This window comes from Dendropsophus ebraccatus, chromosome 8 (genome assembly GCF_027789765.1).
Source record: "Dendropsophus ebraccatus isolate aDenEbr1 chromosome 8, aDenEbr1.pat, whole genome shotgun sequence".
NCBI classification, from domain to species: domain Eukaryota; kingdom Metazoa; phylum Chordata; class Amphibia; order Anura; family Hylidae; genus Dendropsophus; species Dendropsophus ebraccatus.
This window is the reverse complement of record NC_091461.1, coordinates 55672666-55690095: the sequence shown is the minus strand read 5'-3', so window position 1 is coordinate 55690095 and position 17430 is coordinate 55672666. Positions and strand designations below refer to the sequence as shown.

Here is a 17430-nt window from a genome sequence, read left to right as displayed (position 1 = left end):
TGGTTATGGGCAATCTGGGGAGATTACGGGCAATCTGGGGAGATTACAGGCAATCTGGGGTGATTACGGGCAATCTGGGGTAGTGACAGGCAATCTGGGGAGGTGACTGGCAATCTGGGGTGGTTATGGGCAATCTGGGGTGGTTATGGGCTGTCTGGGATGGTTATGGGCTATCTGGGGTGGATACGGGCAATCTGGGGAGATTACAGACAATCCGGGGAGATTACAGGCAATTTGGGGTGGTGACGGGCAATCTGGGGTGGTGACGGGCAATCTGGGGTGGTTACAGGTAATCTGGGGTGGTTACAGGTAATCTGGGGTGGTTACAAGTAATCCAGGGTGGTTACAAGTAATCCAGGGTGGTTACGGGTAATCCAGGGCACTTGACTTTGGTGACAGGCATAAAAAAGTGCCGGCACCATTTGGAACAAGCAATCAGTGGTATATAGTATATACCGCTGATCACTTGTACTGGGACCACACCGGGTGGTCACCGATCATTGCCCCATGAAGAATGAAGAATGAGAATGAAGCTTTGATCATTTTTAGGAATCCATCACTGTGAACAGTGATGGCGGCGGCCATCTTGGATCAAATGGCCGCCCTGGGAGAGGAGGGTCACTAGGGTTAATTCTGGGGACAGGGGGGGACATGTTCTCATCTCCTCTCACTGTGGATTCACGGTGAGAAGAGATGAAAGCGTTCAGCTGCGCTGGCAATGTCTGTTACCGGTGGCCGCCGTTATACTGATAATAACGGCGATCGCCGATGAGGGGACTTGCCGGGACTGACCCCACACTCTGCCCCAACCCAGCAGCTACCTCCGGTAGCTGAGAGGAGGGGGCTGCGGGCATTACCGGCGCCGCTGCACTATTCTGCACCATCGCCATAAAGAGCTGATGGCAGTAGAATAGAGCCCATTAGTGATCGCTGTAAAAATCCGTATCGGTGGTCACTAATAACATAACACATGTATTCTTTGGGTCGCTACGGTTACAGCGATACCACATTTGTGTAGGTTTTTTTAAATATTACCGCTTTGGCGCAATAGAAACTATCTTCCTAGCAAAAACCCACAAAAACTGTCGCCGCATTGCAAGATCCATAGCGTTCTCATCTTTTGCGCGACAGAGCTGGTTTTGGGCTTATTTTTTGCGGGAAGATCTGTAGTTTCTATTGATACCAAGTGTTTTATGTATATGACTTTTTGATCTCTTTTATGACGTATTTTCTAAAGTGGATTGATAAAATACAGCTATTCTGGTACTGTTTTTTTTTTTTTTTTTACAGCGTGTGTCGTGCGATATAATTATTGATATAGTTTTATAGATTTGGTCGTTACGGACGTAACAATACCAAATATGTATATGATTTGTGTTTTTGATCACTTATGTCACGTTTTATTGGGTATGGGGAATGTAATGCATCTTTATTATTGGGGGGGGGGGGCTGGGGGGGGCTGTGTTGTGTTTGGTGCACATTTTTTTTCACTTTTTTTTACTTTTACACTAGTGTACATTACTGTACACTAGTGTGAAATACTTAGATCATTGATATAATACATTGCAGTACCTGATGTACTGCAATGTATTGTATCATACCTCATGCTGACAGGCAATAGCCACGGCCACCCCTGTCAGCATCAGGCATCTCCATGGAGACGCCGGGGACCTTCATTAGGACCCCGGGATCACCATGGAGACATCGGAGGACCGGACAGCGCCGCGGGACATCGCAATCACGTAAGTGACCCACGGCGTCGTCCGGGATCCACCAGGACCCGTTAGATGCCGCTGTCATGGCTGTCAGCGGCATTTAATGGGTTAAACTGCCCGGAGCGGAGAATCCTCCGCTCCGGGCAGTTACAGGAGGGTGTCAGCGTTCACACTGACCGCTGATCACCCGTCCTGCAGCCGCCGCCGGGCGGTAATTTATTCCGATGCGCCCGCCGTTAAAAGACGTACGCATCGGAATAAAGCCCATTAGTGGCCGCCGTGAAAAGGCAGCATGGCGGTCACTAAGGGGTTAAACACAAGGAGGAATAAACAAAAGCACAAAAATGAAAACTCGCTCCGTCCTTAAATTAACTGTAAAAATGGGCATAAGTTTAACCCCTTCAGGAGTGGGCTAATTTTCCTTTTTTTGCGCTTTGTTTTTTTTCCTCCTCGTGTTTAAAAGGCCATAATGCTTGCATTTTCTCACCTACAGACCCACATGAGTCCTTATTTTTTGCACCACTAATTGTACTTTGCAATGGCAGGCTTAATTTTTGCATTAAGTATGCTTGAAAGCAGAAAAAAATTAAATGTGTGATAAAATTGAAAAAAAAAAGCAAAACACATTTTTTAGTTTTGGGAGGTTTTGTGTTTTAGCCATTTGCTTTAGGGTAAAACTGACATGTTATGCATGTTCCTCATATTGTTACAATTGCAACTATATGTAACTTGTGTATTTTTATTTTATTTGATGGCTTTTAAAAATAAATGTTCCTTAAAATTGCTCTATTACTATGCTTATAGCGCTTTTATCCTTTGGTCTATGGAGCTGTGTCAGGTGTAATTTTTTGCGCCATGATGTGTACTTTCTATCGGTACCTTGATTGCACATATGTGACTTTTTGATCGCTTTTTATTACAATTTTTCTGGATTTGATGCTACCAAAAATGCGCAATTTTGCCCTTTGGAATTTTTCTGCGCTTACACTATTTACCGTGAGAGATCAGGAATGAAATAAATTAATAGTTCGGACGATTACGCATTCAGCGATACCAAACATGTTTATTTATTTATTTTAATTTATAAAATGGGGAAAGGGGGGTGATTCAAACTTATTAGGGGAGGGGATCTTTTATTAATAAAAAAGCATATTTTTTTTTACACACATACTAGAAGTCCCCCCTTCTAGTATGACTGCTCTAATCTCTCATTGAGATCTATGCAGTATAGATATACTGCATAGATCAATAAGATAGGCATTCTATAGAATGCCGAGCCAGGATCAGCGCCATTACGGCGCAGACCCCAGCTGGGTAAAGATGCGGGGACCGCTCCTCTACGATCGCGCGGGGGGGGGGGGGGCAACGCCCTTAACTAGGAACAAGGGAAGGGGAAAATATGTATTTTAAATGCAGGTGTCAACTTTGACAGCTGCATTTAAAAGGCTATTAGCTGCGGTCCCGGGCTGTGGATAGCACCTGGGATCACAGCGCAACCCCCCTCTGAACGCCCCCATCCACATCAGGACGTACCATTATGCCCTCATGCTGTGGGGGTTAATGGGCATGAGTTTATAGAACAAATGTAATGCTTTAACTAATCTTAGGCCTTATTCTCACGCTCTGTAATCCATGGCTGTGTCAGTAAAGTCCTGCAAAGATTTAAACACTTTCAGCTGTCCTGACATGATATTGATACGTAACGCTGTGGGGGTGGGTGGTGTTGGGTGGGGCGGGGGGGCGCAAGGCCATAGCGCAGCTTCACACTCTATTACCACTGTGGATTACAGAGTGTGAGAATAAGGCCTTACAAAATTTCTTCAATACTTTTTACAAAAAGGAATGTAATGAGGAAACAAGTTAAATGGAAAGGCATTAATATAGCAAACAGTTACCATCAGGTGCAATAATTTTTGTTTATATGATATTCATGCACCATTTTTTATACCTGGAATTTGTGATATGTAAAAATAATTATAATAAATAATAATGCTAAGAAACATGATCTTAAAGATAGGCTATAACTATCATGATTTCTAATAGCACACGACAGTAAAGAAGTATTTAAATAGCCGCTGTTGTTTTAACCCCCCCTCCACACACACACTCTGGGTGGCTTATGTCATTATTAAAATTCTTAAATCGTTTCTTTTATTAAAAATGGCTCTTTACCACCAGTAATGCTATGTTCACACATAGCGTTAATTTGTGTTATTTCTGTCAAAATCACTGCATAAATAGCACTAATTAAAGTCCAGTAAAAATTATATTTTGCCAGCAGGGGAAACAAAACATGCACTACACACCTCTCCCCGTGCCTCCACAGCACTGCATTACGACTCTGGGACTCCACATGGAATTCATTTTCCCCCGTGTACCGATGTCATTATAACTCGAGGGAAAATAACAAACCCGGCTAATGGATTGCTCACTCAGCCAATCAGTGACTGCAGTGGTGTCCTGCTTCAGTCACTGACTTGCTGAATGGACAATCCATCACAGCTGTGACATCGCTGCTTACGGAGATCCAGGAGTTGCCGGTAAGGCGATGCTGTGGAGGCACGGTATGAGGTAATGCTGCGTTTACACGGAACGATTATCGTGCGAATTTGCACGATAACGATCGAATTTGAACGATAATCGTACGTGTAAGTGCAGCGAACGATCGAACGACGAGCGAGAAATCATTCATTTTGATCTTTGAACATGTTCTTAAATCGTCGTTCGTCGCTCGCAAAAAATTTGCAGATCGTTCCGTGTAAACAGTCGTTCACCGATTTTACCTATGTGCGAGATAGGCTTAAGCGATCGCAAAACGAATTTTCCGTACGATATATCGTTCCGTCTAAATGCTGATCAGTATTAAAAAAAATCGTTACTTCGAAATTGTTAATCGTACGATCTAGCGAATTATCGTTCCGTGTAAACGTAGCATAAGTAGAGCTTGTTAATTATGTTCCCCCCGCCCTGCCTGCTAGAAAATTATCATTTTTACTGGATGTCTCAAATTAAAGGGGGATGGGAGGGGGGGGGGGTTATCAAACCAAAAAAAGTTTTTTTGCCACAGAGGGGCCAGATGCAAATAAATTTATTCCCAAACACCTGCAAAGCAACAGTGATGCAAAGACATTTTTGAGCCCAACGCAAAAAAACGCCGGACTTAATAAATGTCCCCCTATGTGTGAACATAGCCTAAAACAGTCTATCAGTATTCATTGTTCTCCATGTGTCATCTATAGCAGTGGACTGTATAGATCATCCCCCAGCACAGTGCAGCCTGTTCAGTGCTCCCTGTGGTGCTGCTTCTTGCATTTCTGCTCACACAGCACCTTGCAAATCCAGTGTATCAGTAAGCCCTTCTCTCTCCACATGCCATCTATGATAGTGTACTATGTAAACCACCAGCACAGTGTAAGCATGTTTAGTGCACTTTCACCAGCGCTATGTCATGCTATAACAGTGAGCAGCATGTTATGTGCTGTAATGCGATTGGCTAGAGAATTTAGGAAAAGGAACGACCGCCTGTGTACTACTGACACAATGGGGAGACAGATCCAAGTGTACATTTATAATATGTATGTATCCAGTTTTATTATAAAGGGCTATTATTTGAGGGTTTTCTAGGCAATACTATACTGTAGTGATGGGTGTTTCCTAAATGATCAGTTCAAAATGAACTAATCTTCAAAGTGAACTAAATGATCTTGTTCACTTTCCTGGCAAAAGATTAGGTCATCAGGAATTAAAGCCAGTTGGCGACAGTGAGTCCAGCACAGCAGCTCCAGCACTCATTCACTGTCACTACCATTTGTTTTTTTTAGTTCCCCATGCTGGACAATGAAAACAATAAAACAGTATATCCCATAAATAAAAATGTAATTAAGAAAGTAAAAACTATGAAAAATCCACTACCTGTGTGTGTCAGAGTGAGAGAGAGAGAGAGAGCATGGTCATCCAGCTCACCTGTTGTGATTAAGTCATCTTGTTAGCCCAAAGGTCCAGTCTTGTTGCTTGTATCCCACTCTCTAGTAAATATGCTAGTTGCTGCTTTACTGCTTTTCAGCTCCCTCATACACTCACCATGGGTCAGTACCTGTAACTACCATAGGTTAAATTAGTGGCGGACACAACGCAACGTGCAGCCGATTCAGCTTAAGAGGAGCCCGGTGAGGGAGACTGGCTCGCCTCTGTAATATTAAGCCCGCTCACTGTAGTGCAGGGTGAACAGGCTGAACATCAAAAGGAACAGAATAGAGGAGCAGGACCTGTCAGCATCCTGCTCCTCTAGTCCCCAGACTAAATCTTACTGTAATCAATAAGCAGCAAGCCTCATCCCCTATTTAGGGCCGCTTCATCAGCAAATCAGCCCCCTGATCAGTTTTAATGAGGAGGTCAGGTATAGTTTGGACCTGGGTGAGGCTGTGGATGTTGTGCATCTGGACTTTTCAAAAGCATTTGATACTGTGCCCTCTAAAAGTTTGGTAAATAAAATGAGGATGCTGGGACTAGGGGACAATATATGTAATTGGGTTAGTAACTGGCTAAGTGATAGGAAACAGAGAGTGGTTGTTGATGGAAACCGCTCAGATTGGGTCACAGTTACATGGGGTACCACAGGGCTCAGTATTGGGTCCACTTCTTTTTAATATATTTATTAATTATATTGTAGAGGTATTACAGAGTAGAAGTTAAATATTTAATAGATGACGCTAAAATGTAAAATACCATATTTTTCTGACTTTAAAGCTACTCTCTACCCACAAACTGTTCCCCTAAAACCACTTGTACCTTCAGATAGCTGCTCTTAATCCAAAATCTGTCCTGAGGTCCATTCGGCAGGTGGTGCAGTTATTGTCCTAAAAAACAACTTTTAACTTGCAGCCCTAAGTCAAACGGCCGTGGCTTGGAGTATCTGTGCTCAAACTTTGCACCACCCCTCCGTCCCTCCTCCCCACCCCCTTCATCATTAGGAATGCCCCTAGAATATTGCACAGGTGCCTTAACGATCCAGCCCATGTGCCTTGCTGACACACGTAAGGAATAGTAGAAAAACTGCCTGGAGCATTCCTAATGATGGAGAGGGCGGGGAGGAGGGACAGGGAGGTTGTGCTAGCCTAATGCACAGACACTCTAGGCCACAACAGTTTGACTCAGGGCTGCCAGTTTAAAAGTTGTTTTTTAGGACAATAACTGCATCACCTGCCTAACAGACCCCAGAACAGATCTTGGATTAAAAGCAGCTATCCGAAGGTACAAGCGGTATGGGGGGGGTCAGATGGTGGGTATAGAGTCGCTTTAAGATACACTTTTAGGGGCCCAGTCTTATGAAATAAGGCTAACATTTCAGTGCGTCTTATAGAATAAGGGTATCTTATTATACCTTAAAAATTATGTTGCATGCAAAGGCTATGTTCACACAATGTCAAAAAAAGAGAAAAGGCGGACACTTTTTGTATTAAAAAAGACAACCGTTATTGCAGCGATTTAACTGACTGCAATGCTATGCATTGAAGTCAATGGAATGACGGACGTCCAATGCATACAATGTATAAAATGATGGACGTTGTCTGCACGGGTGTCAAAATAGTGATCATGTCAATTATTTTCGGACACCTTTTGCAAACAGCAGACGTTATTTTTGTTGTTCACACACAGTTTTTCTTGTTTCACCATTCTTTCTCTGATTTTACTATTAAATTCAATTAAAATCAACTTTTCGATTAAAAACACACCCAAAGGCCAATTTGTAGATCTAAACTGGAATGATGTACCAGCAGCTGTTATTGCAGGGGTGGCCAATCCTCAAAATAACGGTCGTCATTTTAAAAATTATAAACGTTGTGGGAACATAGCCAAATAGAGAGTACAGGCGAGATTTGTTGCCGCCATGCAGTGACTTAGAGCTTGGAATGTACCACACAGAGGCAGAAATGGGCTCTGCTGTCAATCAAAATATACTCTATGGCTATGTTTACATGACGTTTCTTCTTCTCTGTGCATTATTTTTTTAAATGATGTCCATCATTTTGAGTTCCAAATTACGCCAGTCATTTCGTGTTTTAAACGCTCGTCATTACAATGACTGCTGTTGGGACATTATTCTAATTTAGATAGACTGATTGCCCTTTCGGTGTGTCTTTAATTAAATAGTCCATTAAAAGTAAAGGCAGTGAAAGGACAGTGAAAAAAGAACATCCTTTGTTTGCAAAAGACGTTCACAAATAATTGTCATGATCATTATTTTGACGTTATGAAATTTACTGTGTGCATTGGGCAGCCATCACTACTCTTACTTTAGTGCACTGCACTGAGGTGAATTAAGATGCAGCAATAACAGACGTTATTTTATAACAAAAAAGCTTTTTCTCTCTCTTTTTTTTTTTACTTAGTGTGAATTTAGCTTATAAAAGCAATTATATGTTCCTATTCTGCCTCAATACCTCTACTAATAAAAAGCAGCCATTACAGGACAACATATTGTTGTTACAGAAAAGAAGATACATATAATAAGGTACATATACCCCCTTTCCTTCTTTGGTTCTTAAAGTGTCACTGTCAGTTTAGGAAACCTTTGACATGCCAGAGAGACGTCAAAAGTTTTGATCGGTCTGGTTCTGAGGGTGCAGACCCTGACCAATCGTGAGAACGATCAGGGAGAGAACCATTCTTCCCGCAGTGTGTCAGTAAAAAAAGTCCATAGACTTTCATTATGAGGGCCATCTTATCATGTGACACAGAGACAGGAGAGGACTGCACTGAGTGCAGACTTCTCCCTGCTCATTCTCATGACTGGTCAAAGGTCTGAACACTGGACCGATCAAAATTTTGACAATGTTTTCTCATTGCTGTTTCTTGTTATCTGTTCATAACAGACTGCCACTGACCTATACATTGTTAAAATGTAATTTTTTTAACAATGTTAAATTTTTTCCCCAATTTTCATTTAACCAAAAACGGTGATCGTGTTTTAGTCCAGCACTTCTTCAACTCCAAAAAATACAGTAATCAACACAGGAGGAGGATAATATAATGTTACAAGAGGATTTAGGGAACATGGGTGGATTGGGCAGAGAAATTGTAAATTAACCCCTTAAGGACAGAGCCAATTTCGATTTTTGCGTTTTCGTTTTTTCCTCCTTGTGCTTAAAAAGCCATAGCACTTGCATTTTTCCACCTAGAAACCCACATGAGCCCTTATTTTTGTGTCACTAATTGTACTTTGCAATGACAGGCTGAATTTTTACATAAAGTACACTGCGAAACCAGGAAAAAATTCAAAGTGTGGTGAAATTGAAAAAAAAAAACGCATTTTGTTTATTTGGGGGAAATGTGTTTTTACGCCATTCGCCCTGGGGTAAAACTGACTTGTTATGCATGTTCCTCAAGTCGTTACGATTAAAACGATATGTAACATGTATAACTTATATTGTATCTGATGGCCTGTAAAAAATTCAAACCATTGTCAACAAATATACATCACTTAAAATCGCTCCATTCCCAGGCTTATAGCGCTTTTATCTTTTGGTCTATGGGGCTGTGTCAGGTGTCAGTTTTTTTTTGCGCCATGATGTCTTTCTTCTATCGGTACCTTGATTGCGCATATACGACTTTTTGATCGCTTTTTATTACAATTTTTCTGGATTTGATGCGACCAAAAATTTGCAATTTTGCACTTTGGGATCTTTTTGCGCTTACGCAGTTTACCGTACGAGATCAGGAATGTGATTAATTAATAGTTCAGGCGATTACGCACGCGGCGATAGCAAACATGTTTATTTATTTGTTTACTTTTATTAATAACCTGGGAAAAGGGGGTGATTCAGACTTTTATTAGGGGAGGGGGCTTTTTACTATTAACAACACTTTTTTTTTTTACTTTTGCACTTATACTAGAAGCCCCACTGGGGGACTTCAAGTATAAGTGCTTTGATCTCTCATAGATCCTGCTGCAGCCGGAAGTAAACGAGTGCCGAGCCGGGGACGTCGCCATCTTGGAGCGGTCCCCGGCCGGCTTCAGTTACGGAGATCGCTCCTCCGGGATAACATCCCGGAGGAGCGATCTCCCCACTAGACACCAGGGATGATGCTGCGTCCGGTAATCGGATGCAGCTGTCAACTTTGACAGCTGCATCTGATTACTTTATTAGCGGGCACGGCGATCGGACCGTGCCCGCTAATACCTGCGGTCCCGGGCTACAAGCGGCACCCAGGACCGCTGCGGTTCAGAGCGGGGTCGCCACGCGGCCCCGCTCTGAACGTCCCTAACGGCATCAGGGCGTAAATATACGCCCTATGTCGTTAAGGGGTTAAAGGGAACCAATCAGCCCAATTGGGCTGATATGGTTCCCTGAACTGCTGTATACAGCTCCTGCAGCAGCCACAGCACGTACCGGCCACGGCTGCAGCAGTAGCTGTATACCCGGAAAAAAGTAGTTTATTCCCCGGGCACGTGACAGGCAGCAGTTGGGAGGTAGCCATCTGGGCGGCTCCCTGCTTATATCTAGTCACCACTCTCTGCCTGTCAGTGCGCTCGGAGGGAATTATTGACAGGCAGAGAGGCCAGTAAGGGACCTGTCAAAAGGTTGCAACATTTTGGGGAGGGGCCCCCTTACACATGAGTAAGGAGGCCCGCCCCCAAAACGTTGCAGCACACGGGGAGAAACGCCAGCTTGCCTCTGAATGAAAGACTGTTTATACACAGTACATGTGAAACTGGACTTGGATTCTATAACATGCGATTGTTTAATCCTGTGTAGTTCCTTCCCTTACTCAGCAGCTATGCTCCCCCCCCCCCCGATGATGCCCAGTAAAATATGATCACGATGTTTATCTTATTTGTAATCTAATAAAAGAAAGAATTCTGACTGACACAAGGTTTCGCAATAAACCTATCTAGTCCAGCTTACTGTACATCTGAAATGTTGACACTGAAGACTCACTACCCAACAGGTGCTGTAGATTAAAACCCCTTCTTATTTCTCAGTCATCGCCGACCCGCCTGGAAGTTATCATGTAACTGATGTGTTTTTGTTATCTGTTTTTGTGTTAGTACAAGGTTACTTAGAGTGAATAGTCAAGATTTCATTTTTATAAAGCTTTCTTTGTATTTACTCTATTTCATTATCAAACCAACCAAGTGTTCTTTTTTTCACTTAATAGACATTGCAGAACCGGGATTGAGCTAGCACACATTTGAAGGCATTAGTCAAGATTAGAAAAACAAAGCTGCTTTCTTCTAAATTCAGGGTCACACCTGTTCTCAGGTTGTGTGTCTTATTACCACTCAGCTCCATTCATGTAAATGGAACTGAGCTGCAGTACCGCACACAAGCTGAAGATAAGACTGGCACTGTTTCCAGGTAAAATGTTTTTCTAATACTGAATGATGCCTATACTAAAATTTCATTCTTAGGCTATGTTCACACAACGTATTGTTTATGACAAGAACGGCCGTTGTTTTCAATTAATAGAGAAATGTGTTGCATTGAAGTCAATGCAAACAATGGCTGTTGTTCACACAGCGTATTGAATAACCGCTGTTATTTGCTATGGTCGTGTCAATAATTGACATGTCAATTATTACTGGCCTTTGTTCATTGATTTCAATGCAGACATTGTTTGACACTCACTACAGCGGCCATTGCTTTTGAGTGCCAAACAACAGCAGTTCTCTGTACTGTATGAACATACTCTTAGGCTATGTTCACACTACGTATATTTCAGTCAGTATATTTCAGTCAGTATTGCAACCAAAACCAGGAGTGGATTAAAAACACAGAAAGGATCTGTTCACACAATGTTGAAATTGAGTGGATGGCCGCCATATAACAGTAAATAACGGCCATTATTTCAATATAACAGCCGTTGTTCTAAAATAACAGCAAATATTTGCCATTAAATGGTGGCCATCCACTCAATTTCAACATTGTGTGAACAGATCCTTTCTGTGTTTTTAATCCACTCCTGGTTTTGGTTGCAATACTGACTGAAAAATACATATACTGACTGAAATATACGTAGTGTGAACGCAGCCTAAGAGTTTAGATTAGATTAGATTAGATTAGATCTAAATAACTGAACACAGCATCAAATCTGTACCAACAAATCTGCTGCGTATTTGTTGCGTATCTGCTGTGTATACGGTGTGTGGGTTTGTACCCTTAAGGTGGATTGAAAAACCCCCCACAATTTTTAGATATTCGTTTTTTTTTAACTACGGCATTACCTAACATTGTTAATTTTGTGGACCCTTTCCTTACAGAGTTAAGCAAAGCACTATATTCACATAGCACTAAACATAACTTATAAAATTTTTATGATTATATGGAGTTATTCTAGTTTTTCCAGGGGTCTAATTGCCTTGAACTCACAAAATATACTTTTGTATAACTGGATGGCATCTATCACTTATTGTTGTATGATTAATATCACTTAAAAAATCATTAAAGTATATACCTTACTTCTGGAGCTGGAAATCCAACCACAATGCAATCCAACTGCACTTTACTTCCTTCAGTAACTTCCCTACTTTTTAATTTTTGAATAAAATTTGGAGGCTGCCCAATCGTCTCTTCAACATAAAAAGAGCAATTGGTGCTGGTTTCACCTTCTTCTGAAACCTCCTTTTCAACTTCTGGTTCTACGGAATCCAAGCTTTCTGGTTCTTCCGAGACAGTAGCATCTATTTCTGTCTCCACTGGAAGACAGAGAGGCCTCTCTCGATTTTCTGACTGACTGGTGAAATTGGAGATGTCTTCTACAGGAGCTGCATTTTTTAAATCACGTTTCCTACTTCGACTTTTTAATGTCTTAGGCCTGATCCGCTTCGAACTGTTGGCTTTAAATAGTGAAGATAGCTCTTCTATAAAATCTGCTGCTTTATTTAGAAACTCTTTCTTAGATTCTGTCTCAGTTCCATAAGGATTTATTCTCTGTTGCTTTTTCGTATCCTTAGTGTCGTCTGCTGAGTTCCGGGAACCTTTAAGGACATGTTCTTGATGAAAGTTTGATTGTTGTTCTTGGTCAGTAACTGTTGGGTTGCTTGGAGTGCTTACAGATGATCGTACGGAAGATTTGGCTTGTTTTTTCAGTTCTCTGGGCGGGCATTTAAGAACAGACTGCACCTCTTTTTGTTGTCCATCCTGATCAATTGATTGTCGCGCCAAATGTACACTTTGGTCTAATTCCTCCTGGCTTAAGAAGGCAGAAAGATCAGAAAAGTCATCTGTTCCTCCTAACTCATCAACCTTGGCAGAGCTGGAACTATGATGATATGAGTGGGAGGAGGAGATAGCGGAGCTCTGTTCACTGTTCTCGTGATGTGTAATAGATTCAGCTAAGTAGCTCTCTCTGAGAAGCTGGGAAATAGACGTAGAGTCTTCTATATTATCGTCTTGCATGCTGTTGATAAAAACAACAAGGACCAACCATGTGAATAAAATGGTGGCTCATTCTTTATTTACTATAAATATGTTGAAGTGCATGGCATATTAATCTGATCACTATCTGCTTTTGACATAAGGTATATAGAATTAAATGTAAGGAACTGTACCCCCAATTAACAACTTTGTACTGTTACGCAAGTTTAGACAAAACTTTAAGTTCAGCTATCTAGTGAAATTCATGGGCCAGAATGTGGAGTGAGGTATAACTTCAACAACTGAATACAATTTAATGTGCTATAAGAACACAATGCTCTATCCACTGCCTAGTCAAGAGTTGTGGGCCTAGTCGATGTCCTAACATATTTTGTTCATATGCAGGTAACTATACATACATACTTGGAATACGTTCTCTGATATCCAGTAACCTGATTGACTTAAGATGGGTAGTTATAAAAAGAAAAAGAAAATATAGAATAAAAATATTTTTGCTTAAAAAAACAACTCACACACATTATGTTCTATCTTTTAAAGGGGGGTACTCCAGAGAAAAAAATTGTTTTAAACCCACTGGTGTCAGAAAGTTATCCAGATTTGTAAATGACTTCTAATTCAAAAGTTCAAGTTTTCCAGTCTGCTCTATGTCCTGCAGGAAGTGGTGTGTTCTTTGCAGTCTGACACAATGCTCCTTGCTGCCATCTCTGTCCATGTCAGGACCTGACCAGGGCAGTAGCGAATCCCCAAAGAAAACCTCTCTTGATTTGGACAGTTCCTAACATGGACAGAGGTGGCAGAAGAGCACCATGTGAGACTGGAAAGAATACACCTCTTCCTGCAGGGTATACAGCAGCTGATAAGTACTGGAAGGCTTGAGTTTTTCATATCTGTATAACTAGTTGGTTTGGGAAAATTTAAGAATGCCCCTTTAAGCATCTTTGAGCAAGCTACGCATGCATATATGCATTAAATCAGTAGAAGCACTATGAGTGGGTAAAATACATTAACTACTATGTAATGAGCTTTATATATAATACACTAAATACAATAATAAAGACAAAAGACATGCAGAGACTGTGTTGATTGGACTTGACAAACTATTCAGGTTCGGCAACGTTCTCCAAACCTGAATGCACGGCATTTGACTTCCAGCAAGAGCAAAAGCTGGATGCCGCACTAGGGAGTCCTGGAAAACATGTATATAGCCATAGACTTCTCCATCCGCCTAGAGTCAACTACTGAGCTGTTCGGGTTCAGAGAACAGTTCATAAGTCCGCTTAACACTAGTCCCCAGAGTTTAAAATAGCTCCTGATTATTGCAAAAGCAGGAAACACATTGAACCAATGATATTGTTAGAGGAGGAGAGTGTTACTATGGATTCACATATGAAAACCAAGGTGATAAAGATATAGATCAACATACAAGGAAAAGATACGTTTGCTAAATGAATGTACTGTATATGCGAAAATATTTAACTTGACGAGTCCTACAAGTATAACTATATGAGCTGAGATGGGAATACCCCTTAAACCACTAGACAATATATGCATGAGCTCTCCAGCAATATATAAAATACACATGCGAGACACATGCATTGCATGAAGGAGTAATATGAATTTTTAAGCTATTAATTAATAAAATATATATTTTAAGGTCTTACTCTTGTGTGTGAATTCACGCATAAGATTGTCAGAAATTAAAAAAAACCTCTTATTAATCTTGTTTAAATCTTACACCCAGGGCCGCCGATAGGGCAGTACAACTGGTACTGCCGTATGGGGCCCGGACCCTAAGAGACATGGGGGGGGCCCGCCGGCCGCCGCCCCCCCGTCCGCTACGCTAGGGGGGCCCGCACGGCCCCCCTTGCCACCTGTTTTTGAGCATCCCGAGAATCTGCGGCCGCGCAGCTTCTCGGGGTGCACTGATCGCTTTGATGTTCCGCCCGCACACTGAGCGGGCGGAACATTAAAGCGATCAGAATACAGGAGAAGGACCTGTCAGCGTCCTCCTCCTGTATTCTCTCCCATAGGCTGCCGGCACTTCATACCAGCAGCCTATGGGAGGCCGGGACGTGACCTCTCCGGCAGGCGTGATGATGTGACGTCATCACGCCTGCCGGAAGTCCCGTCCCTGCGGCTCGCAAGATGGAGCCAGAAGAGGAGGAGGAGAGCTGCTGCCTGCACAGCGCTGATAAGGTGAGTAGGATGTTTGTTTTTTTAGGGGCACCTCTGGGGGCATTATTAATGTATGGGGGCACCTCTGGGGGCATTATTAGTATATGGGGGCACCTCTGGGGGCATTATTAGTGTATGGGGGCACCTCTGGGGGCATTATTAGTGTATGGGGGCACCTCTGGGGGCATTATTAGTATATGGGGGCACCTCTGGGGGCATTATTAGTATATGGGGGCACCTCTGGGGGCATTATTAGTATATGGGGGCATTATTATCTCATGGGGCCACCTCTGGGGGCATTATTAGTGTATGGGGGCACCTCTGGGGGCATTATTAGTATATGGGGGCACCTCTGGGGGCATTATTAATGTATGGGGGCACCTCTGGGGGCATTATTAGTGTATGGGGGCACCTCTGGGGGCATTATTAGTATATGGGGGCACCTCTGGGGGCATTATTAGTGTATGGGGCACCTCTGGGGGCACCTCTGGGGGCATTATTAGTATATGGGGGCATTATTATCTCATGGGGGCCACCTCTAGGGGCATTATTAGTGTATGGGGGCACCTCTGGGGGCATTATTAGTATATGGGGGCACCTCTGGAGGCATTATTAGTGTATGGGGGCACCTCTGGGGGCATTATTAGTATATGGGGGCATTATTATCTCATGGGGCCACCTCTGGGGGCATTAGTGTATGGGGGCACCTCTGGGGGCATTATTAGTATGTGGGGGCACCTCTGGGGGCATTATTAATGTATGGGGGCACCTCTGGGGGCATTATTAGTGTATGGGGGCACCTCTGGGGGCATTATTAGTGTATGGGGGCACCTCTGGGGGCATTATTAGTGTATGGGGGCACCTCTGGGGGCATTATTAGTTCATGGGGGGCACCTCTGGGGGCATTATTAGTATATGGGGGCACCTCTGGGGGCATTATTAGTTCATGGGGGCCACCTCTGGGGGCATTATTAGTTCATGGGGGCACAGCAGGGAATCCTACATACAGGGGGCACAGCAGGGGATCCTACATACAGGGGGCACAGCAGGGAATCCTACATACAGGGGGCATCCCACATTCCTACTCGCTTTACTGCACATAACACCAAACAGCGCAGTTACTATGGGAGCCTACAGGAGGGAGAAAGGAAAGGAAGCTGCTAGAAATGTGCGGAGCCTAAATTGTTTGTCTCACAGGTTCTGAAAAGATGAAACATATCTGGAAGAAATCATCATGGAGGTCTGGGCCGGATGGAGAGGAAAAGGGAAAGTGACGCCTCAGATCAAAGAAGACGTCACCTTTGAGTCCCTGTATGACATTTTTCTTATTTTGTAGAACATCATTTAGTAGGGGCGCCCCGAGGTGACAGCTACTACATTATCTGTACTCAGATATCACTGTGTTATCTGTGGTGTTACATAGGACTGCAGGTGACTACTACATTATCTGTACTCAGAGATATCACTGTGTTATCTGTGGTGTTACATAGGACTGCAGGTGACATCTACATTATCTGTACTCAGAGGGATATCACTGTGTTATATGTGTTGTTACATAGGACTGCAGGTGACTACTACATTATCTGTACTCAGAGGGATATCACTGTGTTATCTGTGCTGTTATATAGGACTGCAGGTGACATCTACTACATGATCTATACTTAGAGATATCACTGTGTTATCTGTGCTGTTACATAGGACTGCAGGTGAAATCTACTACATTATCTGTACTCAGAGATACCACTGTGTTATGTGGTGTTACATAGGACTGCAGGTGATATCAGGTGATTTCTCCAGGTTGCAGAAGTTCAAACTTCATTGTGCCCTGGTGTGCTGGTGTCTGTATACATGTGTGCTGGTGTCTGTATACATGTGTGCTGGTGTCTGTATGTGTGTATACATGTGTGCTGGTGTCTGTATACATGTGTGCTGGTGTCTGTATACATGTGTGCTGGTGTCTGTGTGTGAGATCAATTCTAGAGAACTGGCTCATATATCCCATTTTCCCCAGTGGCTTAAAATGTAACCTCTGTTATACAGTTATAAAATTGTAGAACCTAAATGTGAACAAGGTGCAATTCAAATAGACACTTACTTGTATAGCTGTCTCTTGTGCTCTGTATGCAGTGCATTATATTCACCCTTGCAACGTACAATTTATA

The 17430-nt window shown here is 42.7% G+C and overlaps 1 protein-coding gene across 1 annotated transcript in view; it reads right to left on the bottom strand.

Moving 5' to 3' along the window:
* MYPN (myopalladin) overlaps positions 1–17430 on the bottom strand; it is a 116748-nt gene that overhangs the window by 42916 nt on the left and 56402 nt on the right. Inside the window, exon 3 of the mRNA XM_069980415.1 lies at positions 12171–13115. Coding sequence (XP_069836516.1) covers positions 12171–13114 — 944 coding nt within the window. The 5' untranslated portion in view covers position 13115. The remainder of the gene's footprint in view (positions 1–12170; positions 13116–17430) is intronic.